The following is a 16689-nucleotide window of genomic DNA, read 5'->3' on the forward strand; positions in this document are numbered from 1 at the left end:
TCTTTTTTTTCCCCTAACAAATCTGCCAAGTTTTTAAATGCTGCTTTTCACAGCATTGAATTTGTTACAAAACATTAAAATGGAATTAAATGACCACAAGCTTATTTAGTAAAAAAAACTTGCTCCAGAATTAAAGCTGTGGTGTTTGATTAGATCCTTCAATATGCACTTGCACATTGTTTTGTATACTGCCAAAAGCATGCATGCAGAATATCATGTGTTACCAAGCAGAGCACATAATAATGGAGGCCTACCTCCTCTATCAAGAGAGGCAAAATTTCAGAGGTTTCTTCCTTAAAAATTATACATTGCATGAGGTATTTTTCAAAAACCTATGCAATTAGCTGTGTAGTGGCATGATTGAGTACGTGTCTCCTCAGCCCGGGTGATGAACTCTGTATTTCTCTCACAAGTCATGCAGCTAGTGGGTGGGACCTGGATGGAATGATGGATTCATTTTTATGTTCTTCTATACCTTGAAGTTACCTTGGGAAGCAGGAGAGTCATGCTGCATGTTTGGGACAAATAAAATAGGGAGTATGCAAGGGAAAAATGTTCTCAGCAGGCAGCAGCTGGGAATATAAACCACTGCTCCTACTGATCCTGTTACAGCAGAGTAGTACACAGGCAGGACACAGAGCCAATGCAAAGAGGAAATAATTGTATATTTGAGTTGGCTAGAGTTTTGCTGAAGAGAGGGTTGCACTCTCATCCTCTACATGTTCTCTCATTTCTGAGGCTGATTTAGGAAATCTGTCCTTGAGTGAAAAGAGCAACTCCCTTTGCTCTCAAAGAAACAAACACTGACCAAGCCTCTCTAATCAAGGTTTATGGAAAATACTGAAACCTGATTTAATTCCAATTGCAAACTCTGTTCATGAGGTTTTCTTGTTTTAAGTTATGAACCACATTTGAGACATTTAAATGTTTGTCACTATCTTCCTTGCTGTCCATATGCTACAAGGACAATACAGAGGTGTTTTGATTTCTATACTCTTAATTTACTTAATGCAATTACTAAATAAGTGTTCCTTAGTACTTCAGTGAGTTTTCATTTATGACTCCTGTGACATAGTCAAGGCAAGAATAATTTTATAGAAGCAATCTGATATACTGAGATCAAGATTCACAAATGGAGAGAGGAATATTGCAGACAGCCCTATCAACTCCGTAGCATAAGCAGCAGGCTGTGTACTCAACAGCACCTCCTTAGAACAGATATTCCTTGTGCACAATTCACAGAGGTCAGGTTTTTCTCATTACACATTTTCAAGGACAAGGAGGGATCCTGGCTGCAGATCAAGCTGTAAGAACTCCAAGTGATTATCAACTCCAAATGTGTTTTCGTTCCTGTTGCAAAACCCACTAGCCTCCAACATACAGCCAGGAATTTCATGGCTATGCCATACATTTCAAACACATAGGATGCTTATGTGATGGGGGCACACTTCAACAACCAAATATGTGAGACTCCTCCCGTGCTCCCTCCATCTCTCTTGGATATTTCCTTACCACTTCTGAATTTCAGAATCTTTGATTCTCTCTCAGTAGAGTCTGTGCTCCGTTAAAACTGATATCCATGCTTCCTTTGGGGCTGACCCTAAGGTGCTGATTGCCATGTTCTTTGTATTTAAATCCATAGTGTGAGCAAAGGATTTCTGAGAGTTTCCTATGTATTGCTCCTTTCTCTTTTTTTCTCTCTCTCCTGTGCTTCACAATGCCTTCTGTTTTGCCTTTATTCTGTTATGCCTCCTGTTACGCCTTTGTTCCCTATTTATCTTCAGGTTCTTATCCAAACCTTCACCCTGGATCATCTGCTTTCCTAGTTACTTTGATTTTCTTTCTTTTTCAAACTTAATTGGTGTTTATCCTATTTTAACACAATTTTTGATCCTGCTCCATCATGACAGGACAATAAACACCTGACAGAACATGAATGAAAGGTAAAAGAGTGAAATGAAAGGTAAAATGGACTTTCTGTTTATCTAAACAGAAAGTCCATTTCTCTTTCCCTCTTTCCTTCTCTGTGACTTTTGAAAAATTTCCTCATCCTAATGGCAAGAAAAAAACTTCTCTGAAATTGTTGCACTACATGTCAAGGTCAAAGTAACTGATATTGGGAAACAGATGTAAAATTAGCTCTTGTGTTCCCTAATACAACATCTATTAATAGAGCTGATTATTTTTATATCCAACTGTGTTCATAAATCAAGCAAATGACACTCATTAAGCATTTTCATATAAGGAAGCTATTTACCAATCTACTTTTTTCAGATTTCTGGTTTTTTGTAAGTCCTTTTATTTAGCATCTTAAATGCTAGTATTTCTAATGCTTTAAGGAATACATGATTTAAATTGTTTGTCCAAACTCTGTGTGCTTGCTTCTTTCTTAATTACTCTTGACATCCTAGCTACTAAAGGTTATACTAAATACAAAATATCAGAGCACAGCCCAACAGATTGTTCTCAGTGTTTGCCTTCCATGGGCTATCATTACTGACCGAATATAAACATACTCTGTATCTGCCTTGACAGAAATTACATTTAAAGTGTCCTGTTTATATGCTTTGATTTTAAGAACAAAAGAGTGTCATGTAAATTCATGTTTGTTTAACATATTGACATGTTCAACAGCCACATTGGTTCGTACAGAGTGAGGCTGAAAACAAGAAATACCTAAACAAAGCTCCTTTATTTTTGAACCTACATCCTTTTCTCTGTGGTCACAGTCTCTAAAAAGCAAAACACATAACTTGAGGACTTTATCCTTTAGTCCAGTGTTGTACACCACAAGCTGCTTTGAGCCACAAGGAGGCAAATGTTAAACTCCTGTCCCTCTCTTGTGGAAAGAATTATATGTGGTTCCTGTATCTCACAAGGTACATGAGATTCCAGATCAGAATAATCCCTGTAAAAATCTATAGAAGGGAAGGAAAATATAGGAAGGGAAGTGATCTTTTACAATGACCAACCATCCATAAATGTTGATGTGGAAATCAATGCTTCACATTTCACTGAAAAAGTACTTACCTGCAATGCTTGAGGCTGCATAGGAGCTAAATTTTGATTCCAAACCAAAAGCTGGCATTCTCTTTTCCTACCCACTTCTCCAAGCCAAGGAAAATCCCTAAAGGCTACAATTACCTTTTCTCAAACCATTGAAAATTCAGATTTTCAATCATCTCGCACCTACACAAAGCAGAGTGGGAGATTTTCAGGCATTTAGATACCAAGTAGTTGCCACGGTTTATGATAGCCTATTACTCAGTGAAAGAACAGTTGCTGACAGTGTCTACTGTTTAAACTCTTAATATTCTGGATTTCTTGTGCAAAGGCTGACAGGTTTTAAAGATTAGTTACACCTTTGCCTTCCTGGTGGGGATTATTACCTTCCCTGATAGGTGAACTCATCCAATATAAGCCTGTTTCACTCTAGTGAAACATCAGTGGCACATTGTTATTGTAGGGACTCTGAGCAGCAAGAAATTCAGTAGATGACCCATTATCTCTCCTTCAAGATATATGTGGTTTAATATGGGAGCAGATAACTCAGAATGAATGTTACCAACTTTATCCACAAAATGTCAAGAGTGTCCAAAACCACTGGAGCTAAGCCATATAAATTCATTCTCATTCTATCCAAGTTTTCTGGTATTTTCAATTAGTTATTTATTTGATGTATTACTGGAACTATGAATAAAGGTGGTTTAGGTTAATATTTCATCTCCTAGGTCTAAGTCTCTTGTATAATATGTGTATACATTTATGTGTATTTTAAAATAGTGTGCAATCACAAAGCAAAAATCAGTAAAAGATTTCACCCAAAGACACTGCAAAATCAGGAGTTTTGCAGTTTTTCTATCTGATATGTATTTCTCTTTTAGAACCTACCCATCCAAAGTGACCCTTATTTGCCCTCCAAAATGAATGGTAACCCCCAATTAACTGTCTTCTTGCTATACACTAAGAAAATTATTTTCCACTCACCTTACTGTATTTTTTTTCAGTTCTTAATTTAGAAAATGCTAAATATCATTAAGTACAGATGAAAATTTCAGGCATCACACATTTGGCCTATGTGGCATACTGAGAAGTCAGAGCACTGTGGGAACTGTACCAAGGCAGGCCAAAAAGCAAATCCCTTGTGATGAAAGCCATGTGCAAAGTAAGTGGCTTCTCACAGTTAGAGATCAAACAAAACAAAAGAGTAAGTTTTCCTGGATAGTAGCATTGTTTCTGTTGACATCTTAGCTGCACTGTTTGACCACTAGAAAGTACCATGACATTTCCCAGAAACAGATTGTGGCTTACTGACAGATCTGATAGTCACCCATTACCTGGCAATGTAACCTGGAGGTGATGGGCTAAAAAGAAGCAGACGTTGTCCCAATTTTCAGGAAGGAAAACAAAAAAATTGCTTCCTTTGCAGATGACACAGAATAAAAAGAGTTTGCTGGGAAGTTGACACTGAACTGTGCTTCTGCCAGGCCTTGACTGCAGTCCCACTGCTAGCAACGTACTGGAACTGTTGTGTTCTGACAAAGATCAGAGATCCAAAACTGAGCTTAAAAGTTGGTGGCACACGGTTTGCTCACCAGTGCTGTCAAACAGTAATGAAAATCTTCCCTCACAGTGGAAAAATAGGGCTTTTTGTCGAAAGTCCTTTTTGTCTGTGTAATGGATCTCTTCAAGACCTCTGTCATGGCCAATGTCTCACACTGCACACCTTCATGTATCCTACTTTGAGCAGTGTTTTAGTTTGATTCAGCTGGGTGGAAAAACCAACTCATGTAGCAGTTTCATGTTTGCCAATTTTGACCTTTCTCGGTCAACACACTAAATTTGTTATGGTTTTTGTGCTTACTGTCTTTTCTTTTTGTCAGATAGAGTTAGGGAGAAAAAGGCAAAACAGATCTAACTTAAGGTAAACAGATATATTTTAACACACACTAAATGAAGAAAAAACAGGAAAAAAAAGAAAAAAAAAAAAAAACCTGTCAAAATTCTTCTCCTCCCCCCCACAATTGTTCACTTTCTCACAAGCAACATAGAGAGACAACTTGTGATTTTCAGTCAGCTTCACTATTTGAAAAGTAGTCTTTCATTACTTCTTTAGGAGAGGAGTCTTCTTAAGAGTCATGGATCTTACTGGCAACTTAGAATAGTTCTTTTGTAAGTTTTAATGTTCACAAAAACAGCTGCCTGGGGAAAAACTTGCTTCTGCTTCTTGCTTCCTGCTTCTTGCTTCTGCAACCTCTCTTCTTATTAGCAGTTTCCTAAGCTGCTTATGGGTCATGGGAACTCAGGCATACTTGGGTGTCACTTTTTAAAGATTAACAACTCCAAAGGCAAAGGATTTTTCATCTCAGGGAACAGAGATGTCTCTTCACTGGCACAGAAGGCTTCTCATCTCTCTCTCTGTTCAAGCATCTCAAAAGATTAATATCACTTAGTTCATCACAAATGCCTTTGCTCAAAAATCCACAAATAAACAATCATCTCCCCAAATGCATATTTTTTCTCATGATTTGAAGGGATAATCTACATATAGAGTTCATTTCTTTGGCCATGTAAGAAGTCTAGCCAGCAGGCAACTCTTCCCTCCTTCCTCTAATTAGTCCTTCACTCTCTCCATCTGGCTTCATGCTGTGTCTTCTCTATGTTCACTCTGCTCATCTCTCTTCTCTCTCAAGGAAGAATTAAGCTTCGAAAGCTTGATGTTGCTAAACAAGGGTTAAATCTCCCAGGCCTATGGTGGTCATGTGATCTCTGCCGAGCAGCAGTGGCCAGGCTTCCCCCCCACTTCTCTCTTTTTTCTTTGCTGCCCGGGAGTCACTGGAGAAAGGGAGGGGCTCTGCCCACCCGTCAGTGACAATCGGGGTGGGCTCAGCCCAGCTGGGCCCGTAGTTGTTATCAGGGGCCTGGCTCAGCTGGCTCCCTCCAGGCTCGGCTGGCTCCAGGGCTAGGCAACCTCCCCTCCCCCATCCGGCGCCGATGGAGTCCGACCAGGCCTCTGGCCACCTCCCTTGCCTAACAGGGGGAGCAGCAGGGCCTGGCCAGCCTGAGCCTGGAGGCACGGCCAGGCCCTGAGCCGACTTCACCCAAGAGGAGGAAGCAGCACAGGCCTGGCCACAGCACAGGGTCTGGCCACTCTCTCTTGGAGTTGCTGTTGGGGCCGGTTGTTACCTGTTCTGCTGGCCAGAAAGGAAAAGGCCTGGCTTGGACTCACTCAGAATTTATATGGGTATTGCTCAAAGTCACATCTAGCTTCCTCAGTGGTCCAACAATATGTCAATACTTAGAAATGAATTCTGATAGGTGCCTTTCTCAAAACAATCCCAAGATTCTGACAAGGAACTGTTTCAATTTTAACTAAAATCCAAACCGTGTCAATCCATAACAAGCAGGAGATGAATAATTCAGTATCCTGTAATAATTAAAGAAGCTGTGAAATCTGCCCCAGGATCTGCAAGTTTACTGTAGAAAAATACCAGACTGTTTTTTTTTTTTTTTTTTTAATTTAAGTAACATAAAAAGACATACACTGCAGATGCATCTTAAAAACAAAATATTGTTTTGCTGTAATATAACACAAATATTCCAGACTTTTGGAAAAAATGGAAGATTTCACTGTTTTCTCGATCTAGATATATGTGGGATTGCATTTTATGGAAATGGTATGCTCTGGCTCACCCCTGGAAAGTGTATGGTATCCCAAGTCTGTACCCTCCCTGCAGTATCGTGTGTCTGTACCTCTATTGGCTGTAGAATCTTACCGCGCCCACTTTGAATGTCTGTGTTAAGGGTGCAAATGGAGAGGGCTCCTCCTCTTTTGCCCTGGTGGTCTCCAGAGACTGCTCTTTCCCCATCCCTCTCCCCTTCTCCCTCTCCCCCCTTCCCCTCCCCCTCTCCCTCAGTGGACATGCTGCCTTCCTGGGATGAGACTGAATAAACCCTCATCTCATCAGCACCTCAGCAGCCGTCTAGAGTCTCTTTGCCTGCCAGCACACGAACACCCACGACTCTAGAGCCTGGGGGGCTCCCGGGGAACCCTCCCCGGGATCCCCCCCAAAATTTAAACTGCAACAGATATACGTAAAATCATAGGATGGTCTGGGTTGGAAGTTACCTTAAAGATCATCTAGTTCCTGAAGTGAATGTTCCCTCTAACAGAGAAATAAAGGTTGAAATTGTTAAGATTGTATTTCACTTACCTGTGATAACCAGTCTGTTCTAAGTTGTTGTTCCACAGCACAAGTTGAGAACCCAGTTCTGTGACCCCAGTTCCTGTCTCCCTACTGTATCCTTCCTGTGCTGCCCCGCTGCTCCCCAAGAAGACTCCACCCTCGCTGCTGATACTCTGTTCCCATGGCAACTTCACACCTCCTAGACTGTCATGCAGCTGCTGGCTCCACCCAGAATGCAAAGACTCGACAGCTCCCAGAAGACCCTGCTCGAGCCGGAGTCCAGTAGAGGCAAACAAGCCTCCTGGACAGCTGACCAGGGCCGAGTAAGGACCCGCAGGGAGTACCACCGAGCCAGGAAGAACGCCCAGCTGCCAACGAGAGCCACTTCCTTCCTCGCCCTCACCTGGACTGCACTCGACCAAAGAGACACCCCTAGACTGGGCGAGTTACAGCAAGGCTTCCGCGCACTCTCGCGAGGACCGAAGCCCCGGCTCTGCGGCCCCGGCAGCGGATCCGAGAGACTCCTCCTTCGCAGCGTTGACTCCGTGGGAGCAGCGGCGGTGTGCGCAGCCCCCGAGCCCCCTCCCCGCTAAAAGAGCTGATCAATAAAGGCGCTTTAACTGGAGCAGAAGGTCTCCTTGCCCATTCCTAACAAATTGGGGGCTCGTCCGGGATCGCCACGCCCACCGAGGGACGACGAGGGACAGCGGACCTCTTCGGACCTTCGGGGGACCAGCGCGATCCGGACGACGTGGGACCAGCACGGCGCAGCGGAGACCAGCGCGGCGGAGCGGCGAAGATCAACGCGCCAGAGCGACGAGGACCAGCGCGCCGAAGACAGCGGGAGGAGACAACGCAGCGAAGCGCCGAGGAAGGGTAAGACCCCTCGGTGGCGAGAGTGGGGGCGAGCGAGTGGTGTGTGAGTGAGAGGGGAGCCGGCAGCCGGACTCCCCAAGCGAGTGCGGACCCGCCAGTAGCGCGTTTCCGGACTCCCGCGAGGGGGCCGGCCGCGACCGTGGGGAAGCGAATGTGGATTGGATGAGAGAGACGCCTCCAAGGGGAATGGTAGGTTCCCCCCCCTCGAGCGTGTAGGGGAAGTAACTAAGAGTGACACGCCCAAGAGGAGCTGACCCCCCCACCACCGTAGTGGTCAGGCAACTGGGTGGCCCTAGGCACACGGGGTACCCAGGAGTGATAGGGAGGTGTGCGCTGCACTAGCAGTGACGGATAGGAGCCCAGACGGGGCTGCCTGGAGTGGACTGGCTAGTGGCAGAAAGCGAGAGAGAGGACACTAGTCTAGGTTTGCAGTAAGGGTGAGACGGATGTAAAGGGGGTGGCCGTCAGGAGCCACTGTGAGTGGAAGAGGCAGTGTATCACGAAGAGGCGATACACTGTGGTATGAGTGAGAGCAGTCCTAGGGAGTGGACTGGCAGCCAGGGGCTGTGAAGAGTGAAGTGACTGAGAGGCGACTCAGAGGGGCGCACAGTGCCTTGTGGACGTCAGCGGTTTGCGAGAGACCGCGGAGTGAGAGAGGCAAAGCCTAGAGTGTCGGAGTGAGAGAGACAGTGGCACAGGGGGCCACTGTGAGAGTGAGAGTGGAGGCTTCAGGGGCAAGAAGTCTATAGGGTTAGGGCTCTGGAGTGTGTGTATTGCCCACTATACTACAAGCCGCTGGCTGAACCGCTAGGCACACTCTGAGCGCCTGGAGGAGCCGTGGACGCTGGGTGAACAGGGCGGTTGTAGTATAGGAGAGAAAGAGAGGGTACCAGAGAGAGGTGAGGGGACTCTCGTTAGGTAGCCCATCGATGCTAGGAAGGCATTGAAGAGAGAGTGCTGGTACTGGGAGGAGTGAAGCCTGAGGTCAACAGACCATCTCTGGCGTACCAGAGGTGGTGAGACTATAGGCTAACAGTCTACTTTCAGTATTGAGGAAAGAGTGGGAATTACAGATTTTAGTTGCCTGTCATTAATTCTCCGTTCGTGTAGAGGCACCTTAAGGAGTTTTCGTTATAAGAGAGTCGTAACTATTTAGTTGCCCTGAAGTACAAGTTTAGTTTGAGTAAGGGCTCCGTATTCCATCCTTTTGTTTTAGGCTCGCAAGGATGGGTGCGTGCGTGAGTGGTAAGAAAAACCGAGAGGAACACAGAGAACATGAACCGAGGAGCATCCCGCCAGGGAGCCCATTAGGGCAGTTGTTGGATAAGTGGAAAAGTTGTGAGGACTTAAAGGAGTTAGATAAGAGAAAGATGGTGAATTATTGCATGGAAGTGTGGCCGACGTTAGACCTGATAGGGGGATGGCCGTGGTGCGGAACAAGAGACAGGTGGATGTGTACTCAGTTGAGACAGCATCTAGAGTCACAAAAGTATGTCGATGCCGAACAGTTACAGTATGTTATCGGTTGGGAGAAGGCCATGACAAAAGAAAAAGAAGTAAAAATTTGTAAGTTAAAAGAGATGGAGGAAGATAGAGATGGCAAGGAAGCAGAACCGAAGGTACCCAAGTGGGACCCCCTAGATTATTTGCCTCCCCCAAGTTATCCGAATCCACAACTGACTCAACCCCCATCCTCTTTGCCTGCATCAATCCTGACTCAACCTGTACCTTCCCCTTCCTCGTCCTCTCTTCCACCATTGACACCCATTTCATCTCCGCCCCTCCCTCCACCCCTGACACCTTCGACCCTACCCGTGCCCGTTTCAAACAATCCCCAGACCCAACCTATGCCTCATCTGTCCTTACCTACTCCAACTCAACTTGGGTCCTCCCCATTTTTGCCCCCTGTGACTCAACCAATGCCTCTATCATCTCTACCTCCCACCATTCAACCTGGACTTTCCCGGTCAACACCGTCCCCAACTCAATCTAGTTCCCTGGTGACTGTACCACTGTCTGTATCTCCTGGGATAAATTCTCCTTACCCTGTCGGAGCACAACACGCCTCGCAGGGGACACCAGCCCCCTCAGAGGTACCGACGCCTCCCGTGAAATGGGGGGTAGATTCACTGAATAGTACCAGCGCCTTCCCATGTAGTCAGCAGAATGGAGTTCAGGTCCATACCCCACAAGCAGAAGATTACCAGGGAGGTCCATCAAAGAATACCCGGTCAAAGGTGAAGCTCTTTCCCCTGAGAGAAGTTCCGATGGGAGGAATGATCGGGGGAGTGGGATTCGTGAACGCGCCTCTAACGGCGTCTGAAGTAAGGAGCTTCAAGAAGGAGCTTAAGAATTTGGTTGAAGACCCGGTTGGGGTATCAAAACAGGTGGATCAGTTTCTGGGGCCTAATATATACACATGGGAGGAGATGAATTCAATTCTAGGAATTCTTTTTGACCCAGAGGAAGTAAGACTAATAAGAGTGGCAGGGATAAGAGCCTGGGAAAGGGATAACCGGATGGGACCCCCAGGGGATCACAAACTACCTCTGACAAATCCGGGGTGGGACCCCAATGAGGAAAGAGACAGGAGAAATATGGATGACTATAGGACTCTGATTATAAAGGGAATTAAAGAAGCAGTGCCCCGCAGTAGCAACACCAAGCTGGCATTTGATGGAGCCCAGGAAAAAGAGGAGACTCCCTCAGCCTGGCTGAGTAGATTGCGGCAGAATTTTCAACAATATTCTAGCTTAGACCCCGACAGCTTAGAAGGGCAGACATTGTTAAAAGTGCAATTTGTGACAAAGTCTTGGCCTGATATTAGAAGGAAGATAGAGAAAATGGAAGACTGGCAAGAGAAAGAAATTAATGAGTTGTTGAAAGAGGCTCTACGAGTCTACTTGAGGAGAGATGAAGAGAAAGCTAGAAGCAAGGCGAAAGTGATGGTTGCGGTTGCCAGAGAGAGTGCAAAGGGAAATCCAGTAATGCCGAGGAAGCCGAATGGAAGTGGGTCACAAGGAAAAGGGAGAAAGGGAGACCTGGCTCCATGGGAGACACCCCAGAGACCTGGGGAGGGAAGGAAATGTTTTTATTGTGGCGAGGTGGGGCACCTAAGAAAGAATTGTAACAAAGAGTCATTTGATGCTGCTATTGCTAAGGAACAGGACCTTTTGGAAAAGGTATTAAGAGGAGATGATGATGGTACTGATTAGGGGTGTCATGGGTTCTTTTCGCTAAGGGACCCCGAGGACCATCACAAAGAGCCCATTGTAAAATTGGAGGTGGGTCCCTATAGGGAGGAAGTGGAATTCGTAGTTGATACTGGTGCAGACAAATCTAGTTTGTGTATCATTCCAAAGGGAGTAAAGTTAGAGAAAGATTTCTGTAGTGTTTTGGGTGCAGAAGGGGAGCCATTTTTAGCACCAGTAATGAAAGGTGTTGAAACAAGAGGGAATAGTAGGGAAGTATTAAATGAATTTGTTTATTTACCAAAAGTAGAGGGAAACTTGTTAGGGAGGGATTTACAAGTCAAGTTAAGGATTGGAATTATACCAGAAGGGGGACGAATGGTAGTGAAATTGATGAAGCTCACTGAAAGAGATTTGGTAGAAATCAGCCCAAGGGTGTGGGCAGTAGAGGGGAGCTATGGGTGTTTAGAAATTCAGCCCATAGAGATCAAGATGCAGACTGTAACTTCCCCTATTCGAGTGAGACAATACCCCTTATCTATGGAAGCAAAGAATGGACTTGCAATGGTGATAGACCGGTTGTTGGAAGCAAACATCTTAGAACCTTGTATGTCCCCCCATAATACGCCAATTTTGGCCATAAAGAAAGCCGGAGGGCAGTACAGGCTGGTGCAAGACCTGCGGGAAATTAATAAGAAGGCTGTGTCGCAGTACCCCGTGGTAAACAATCCATATACATTACTGAGTAAGATCCCACATGATCATGCTTGGTTCACAGTTGTTGATCTGAAAGATGCTTTTTGGGCCTGCCCGCTAGCAGAGGCAAGCAGGGACTGGTTTGCGTTCGAATGGGAGGATCCTAGGACAGGAAGGAAACAACAGCTTAGATGGACTCGCCTTCCCCAAGGGTTTACAGATTCACCAAATTTATTTGGGCAAGCCCTGGAGGAATTATTAAAACAATTTGGTTGTGAGGAAGGAGTACAAATATTACAGTATGTAGATGACCTATTGTTATCAGGGAAAGAAAAGGAGAATGTAAGAAGGGCAAGTATAGACCTGCTAAATTACTTAGGAGAAAAGGGGCTGAAGGCCTCAAAGTCCAAGGTTCAATTTGTTGAACCACAAGTAAGGTATCTGGGACATCTAATCGGGGAGAGCTATAAGAAACTGAGTCCTGAAAGGATAGCCGGGATCTTGTCTATTCAAGCACCAAGGACAAAGAGAGATGTGAGGAAGTTACTAGGGCTAATTGGATACTGTAAATTATGGTTAGAAGACTATTCCCAGTCAGTAAAGTTTTTATATGAAAAGTTAGTGTCATCAGAACCAGTAGAGTGGTCCGAAGGAGATGAGGCCCAACTAGTGAAACTGAAAGAGAAACTATCGAACGCACCGGTACTTAGCTTGCCAAATCTTAAGAAAGAGTTTGACCTGTTTGTCAACACAGAGGGAGGGATTGCATACGGGGTGCTGACACAAACGTGGGCAGGAAAAAGGAAACCGGTAGCTTACCTGTCTAAGTTTCTAGACCCAGTAGCCCGAGGATGGCCAAATTGCATACAGATAATAGCAGCAGCAGCTACATTGATTACAGAAGCACAGAAGTTGACTCTGCAAGGGAAAGTTACAGTGCATACTCCCCATGATCTAAAAGCAGTGTTGTCACAGAGAGCGCCTCAATGGCTGACGGACTCTAGGATTCTGAAATATGAAATTATATTCATGAACCAAGACTTGGAGATAATTACTTCTAAGACCTTGAATCCAGCCCAATTCCTCTCAGGGGAGCCTGAGACTGATCTAGAACATAATTGCTTAGAAGTCATCAATCTGCAGACTAAAATGAGGGATGATTTAGAAGATGTCCCTCTCCCCTATGGGCGAGTACTATTTGTGGATGGATCATCGAAGGTAGTGGGAGGAAAAAGATTATCTGGTTATGCTGTAGTAGAATATTTGGGAGAAGATAAGTATGAGACCATAGAAAAAGGGAAGCTACCAGCGAAATGGTCGGCTCAATGCTGTGAAGTACAGGCGTTAAAGAGAGGACTGGACTTACTAACACAAGAAAAAGGAACAATATACACGGACTCCCGTTATGCATTTGGGATTGTGCACACTTTTGGAAAGATTTGGGAAGAGAGAGGGTATATAACCTCGAAAGGAAAGGACTTAGCACACCAGGAAGTAGTAAAATCTGTTTTGGAATCGCTTATGAATCCAGAAGAGGTTGCTGTAGTGCACATGAAAGGACATCAGAAGGGAGATGCGTGGGATGTGAAAGGAAACCGGGTGGCAGATCAAGTAGCAAAAGAAGTCGCTGCTGACCCGAATGAGATTATAAAAATTTTAAATGTAAGAGACTTACCCAAGGAGGTAAAGCAGCCAATGTATACAAAAGAAGAACAGAGAATTATTGAAAAATTACAGTTGCAACAAGGGACACATGGAGAGTGGCGGACTCCAGATGGCCGAATATTTTTGAATAAAGCAATGGCCCGGAAAACACTAGCAGAACTACATGAATTGACTCATTGGGGAACGCAAGGACTATGTGATCACTTTCTCAGAGAGTATTTGTGTGTAGGGGTATATGGAATAGCAAAATCAATCACAAATGGGTGTTTACTGTGTCAGCAGGTAAACCAAAAGGTGATGAGAAAACATGTGCATGGAGGCCGAGAGTTGGCCTTAAGACCCTTTCAAAGTATACAAATAGACTTCACTGAAATGCCCCCGGTACAAGGGTACAAGCATGTTTTGGTTATTATTGACCACCTTACACACTGGATTGAAGCATTCCCCACTAAGAGAGAAACTGCTCAAACAGTGGTGAAAATTTTACTGGAACACATAATACCCAGATATGGTTTAGTGAACAACATAGACTCAGATAGGGGACCCCATTTTACCTCGCAAGTATTGCAAGATGTAATAGAAGCTTTAGGTGTTAAATGGAGACTCCATACACCCTGGCACCCCCAGAGCTCAGGGAGAGTTGAGAGGGCGAATAAAACCCTGAAAAACATTTTGACCAAATTAGTTATTGAAACCGGGATGAATTGGCTGAAATGTTTGCCCCTAGCCCTCCTGCGGATTCGAACCAGACCCCGGTCAGATATAGGGGCATCTCCATATGAAATGTTGTTTGGGCTCCCTTTCTTGCTAACCCCCTGGAGTACCGGGGATTATCTTGAAGGGGAAGCGGATGTAAGAAATTATCTAAAAACAATCAGCAAAACATTGGCAGAGTTAAGGAAAAAAGGGTATCTCCCTCAAACCTCTCCCTTAGATGCAGACATACATCGGTTGCAGCCTGGGGATTGGGTGTTAATAAAGTCATGGAATACTTCACCGCTCAAACCAAAATATGAAGGGCCATTCCAGGTGCTGTTAACAACTCATACAGCAATAAGAACGCAAGAAAGGGGATGGACCCACATATCAAGAGTAAAAGGGCCAGTCCCGCCCCCAGATGGGGTTCCTTCCAAGTGTTCTTCCCACTGGACTGTAACTCCCAATACAAATCCCTTAAAGGTGACATTTAAGAAACAACCAAAAGCAGTAACAAAATAATTGACTGGTATATTTATTAATTGATCCCTTGTAGGAAACCAGTAAAAAGAGCCCAACCTTGACAATTGCTGCGTCTGAACCTGAAGAGTTCTGAAAAGACTATGGGACATTCCAAGGACTGGGTGGGGGAATGGATATTAGTCCTGCTGGTAATCGAGACAGTGAGTGGAGCATGTCCGAAATGTTACCAACCAGTATACAATGGAGAAAATTTACAATCCCTCATGAGAGTGCACACGCACGTGAACCGTAAATGTTTTAATATTGTCTATTTGACTAAATGTCAAGAAGAAGGGATGCAGTACTGGGTAATAAAGAATGCAGGGAATTACAGGCAAAGAATGACAGGCGAATGTCCCATGGAAGATTGGCTGTGTTTAGAAAAATTGGAGAGTCCCGAGGGAACAATGGACTTGATAAAAGAAAGGCCATTGAGTAAAAAGGGAGAGCCAGACGATGAAATTCAGGGTAAGAATTTGTTTATTGATTTGATAGAGCGAATAAGTCATGAATTAAATGTTACTGATTGCTGGGTTTGTGGGAGTACGCAGATGGCCGACATGTGGCCTTGGGAAGGAACTAGCCTGAGTGTAATAGATATTTTGAGGTGGAGACAGCTGAAACAAGAACCAAAAATGAAGATTAAAAGAGAGAATGGGAAGTGGGAATTGAAATCAAAGGTTGTAGGGGAGGAATGTATTAAAAGGATCGGAGGGAGATACAGAACGTTCGTGGGAGAAATGGCATGTAAAAGGTACCTAATAGTAAAAGAGTATCAGCAAGAATGGATACCTCACAAGCCCTCAATATATTGGGCAACTTATAAGAAAGAGCAAGGGTGTATCTACCATGAAGGATACAACTTATACCAATGTGTGGGTGAGAACAAGAATCCCTTCTGGGAAGTCTATGAAATCTCTAGGTACTGGGAGTCTCCCACAGGTATAGGAGATCCTTTTTGGGCAGCCCCTACATACCTATTTTGGATCTGTGGCAACCAAGCCTATACTAATCTGCCAGGAGACTGGGCGGGTAGCTGTACCCTTGGAGTGATTAAACCGGCATTCTTCCTGCTACCCCGAGATTTTGAAAATAAACTTGGAGTTCCCCTGTATGATCACCTCAAACCAGCAAGCAGGAAAAAGAGGACAATAATAGATATGGGGAGTTCTCAGAATTGGAAAAGTGAAATTTGGACCCCAGAGAAAATTATAAACACCTACGGACCTGCTACTTGGGCGCAGGATGGGTCATGGGGGTATAGGACTCCCATTTACATGCTAAATAGAATAATTAGGCTGCAGGCCGTATTAGAAATTATTTCAAATAGAACTGCTACAGCACTAGATCACATAAGTTATCAATTATCACAAACGAGGTCAACGGTTTACCAAATAAGATTGGCAGTCGACTACCTCTTAGCAGATGAAGGGGGGAATCTGTGGGAAATTTAACACCTCTGAATGCTGTTTAGAAATTGATGACAGAGGAGAGGTTATCAGAAATATTTCAAAAGAGATTAGGAAGATAGCATATGTGGGTACACAGGAATGGCAGCCTCTTGGAAGTACAGATTGGTGGGACAATTTTTGGACATTAAAGGGAAGTTGGTGGAAGAAAGTAGGATTTGTGATTTTATGTGCTATAACAAGTGTTATATTCCTTCCGTGTATGATCCCACTCCTAATCCGAGTGGTGACCTCGACCATTAAAGCGAGTTTTAAAATCCCAGAAGCAGCAGACTTAAAGGTCACAAAATTAATGAAAGTAGAAATACAAGAAGAGAATTTGAGAGATGCAACAGAGATTTTAGAGCAATACCGAAAGTTAAAAGAGACTTGTTCATAAAAGAAAGA

At 44.3% G+C, this 16689-nt stretch overlaps 1 protein-coding gene across 1 annotated transcript; it reads left to right on the plus strand.

Annotated features, from left to right (window-relative positions):
- The first annotated feature begins 7929 nt into the window (after positions 1-7929).
- LOC134554255 (uncharacterized) lies at positions 7930-11284 on the plus strand. The gene is made up of 2 exons (XM_063404760.1): positions 7930-8063; positions 9280-11284. The coding sequence occupies exon 2, from the start codon at positions 9290-9292 to the stop codon at positions 11276-11278; it is 1989 nt and encodes a 662-aa protein (XP_063260830.1). The 5' UTR covers positions 7930-8063; positions 9280-9289; the 3' UTR covers positions 11279-11284.
- The last annotated feature ends 5405 nt before the right edge of the window (positions 11285-16689 follow it).

The sequence above is a fragment of the Prinia subflava genome, chromosome 1, assembly GCF_021018805.1.
Source record: "Prinia subflava isolate CZ2003 ecotype Zambia chromosome 1, Cam_Psub_1.2, whole genome shotgun sequence".
Classification (NCBI taxonomy): domain Eukaryota; kingdom Metazoa; phylum Chordata; class Aves; order Passeriformes; family Cisticolidae; genus Prinia; species Prinia subflava.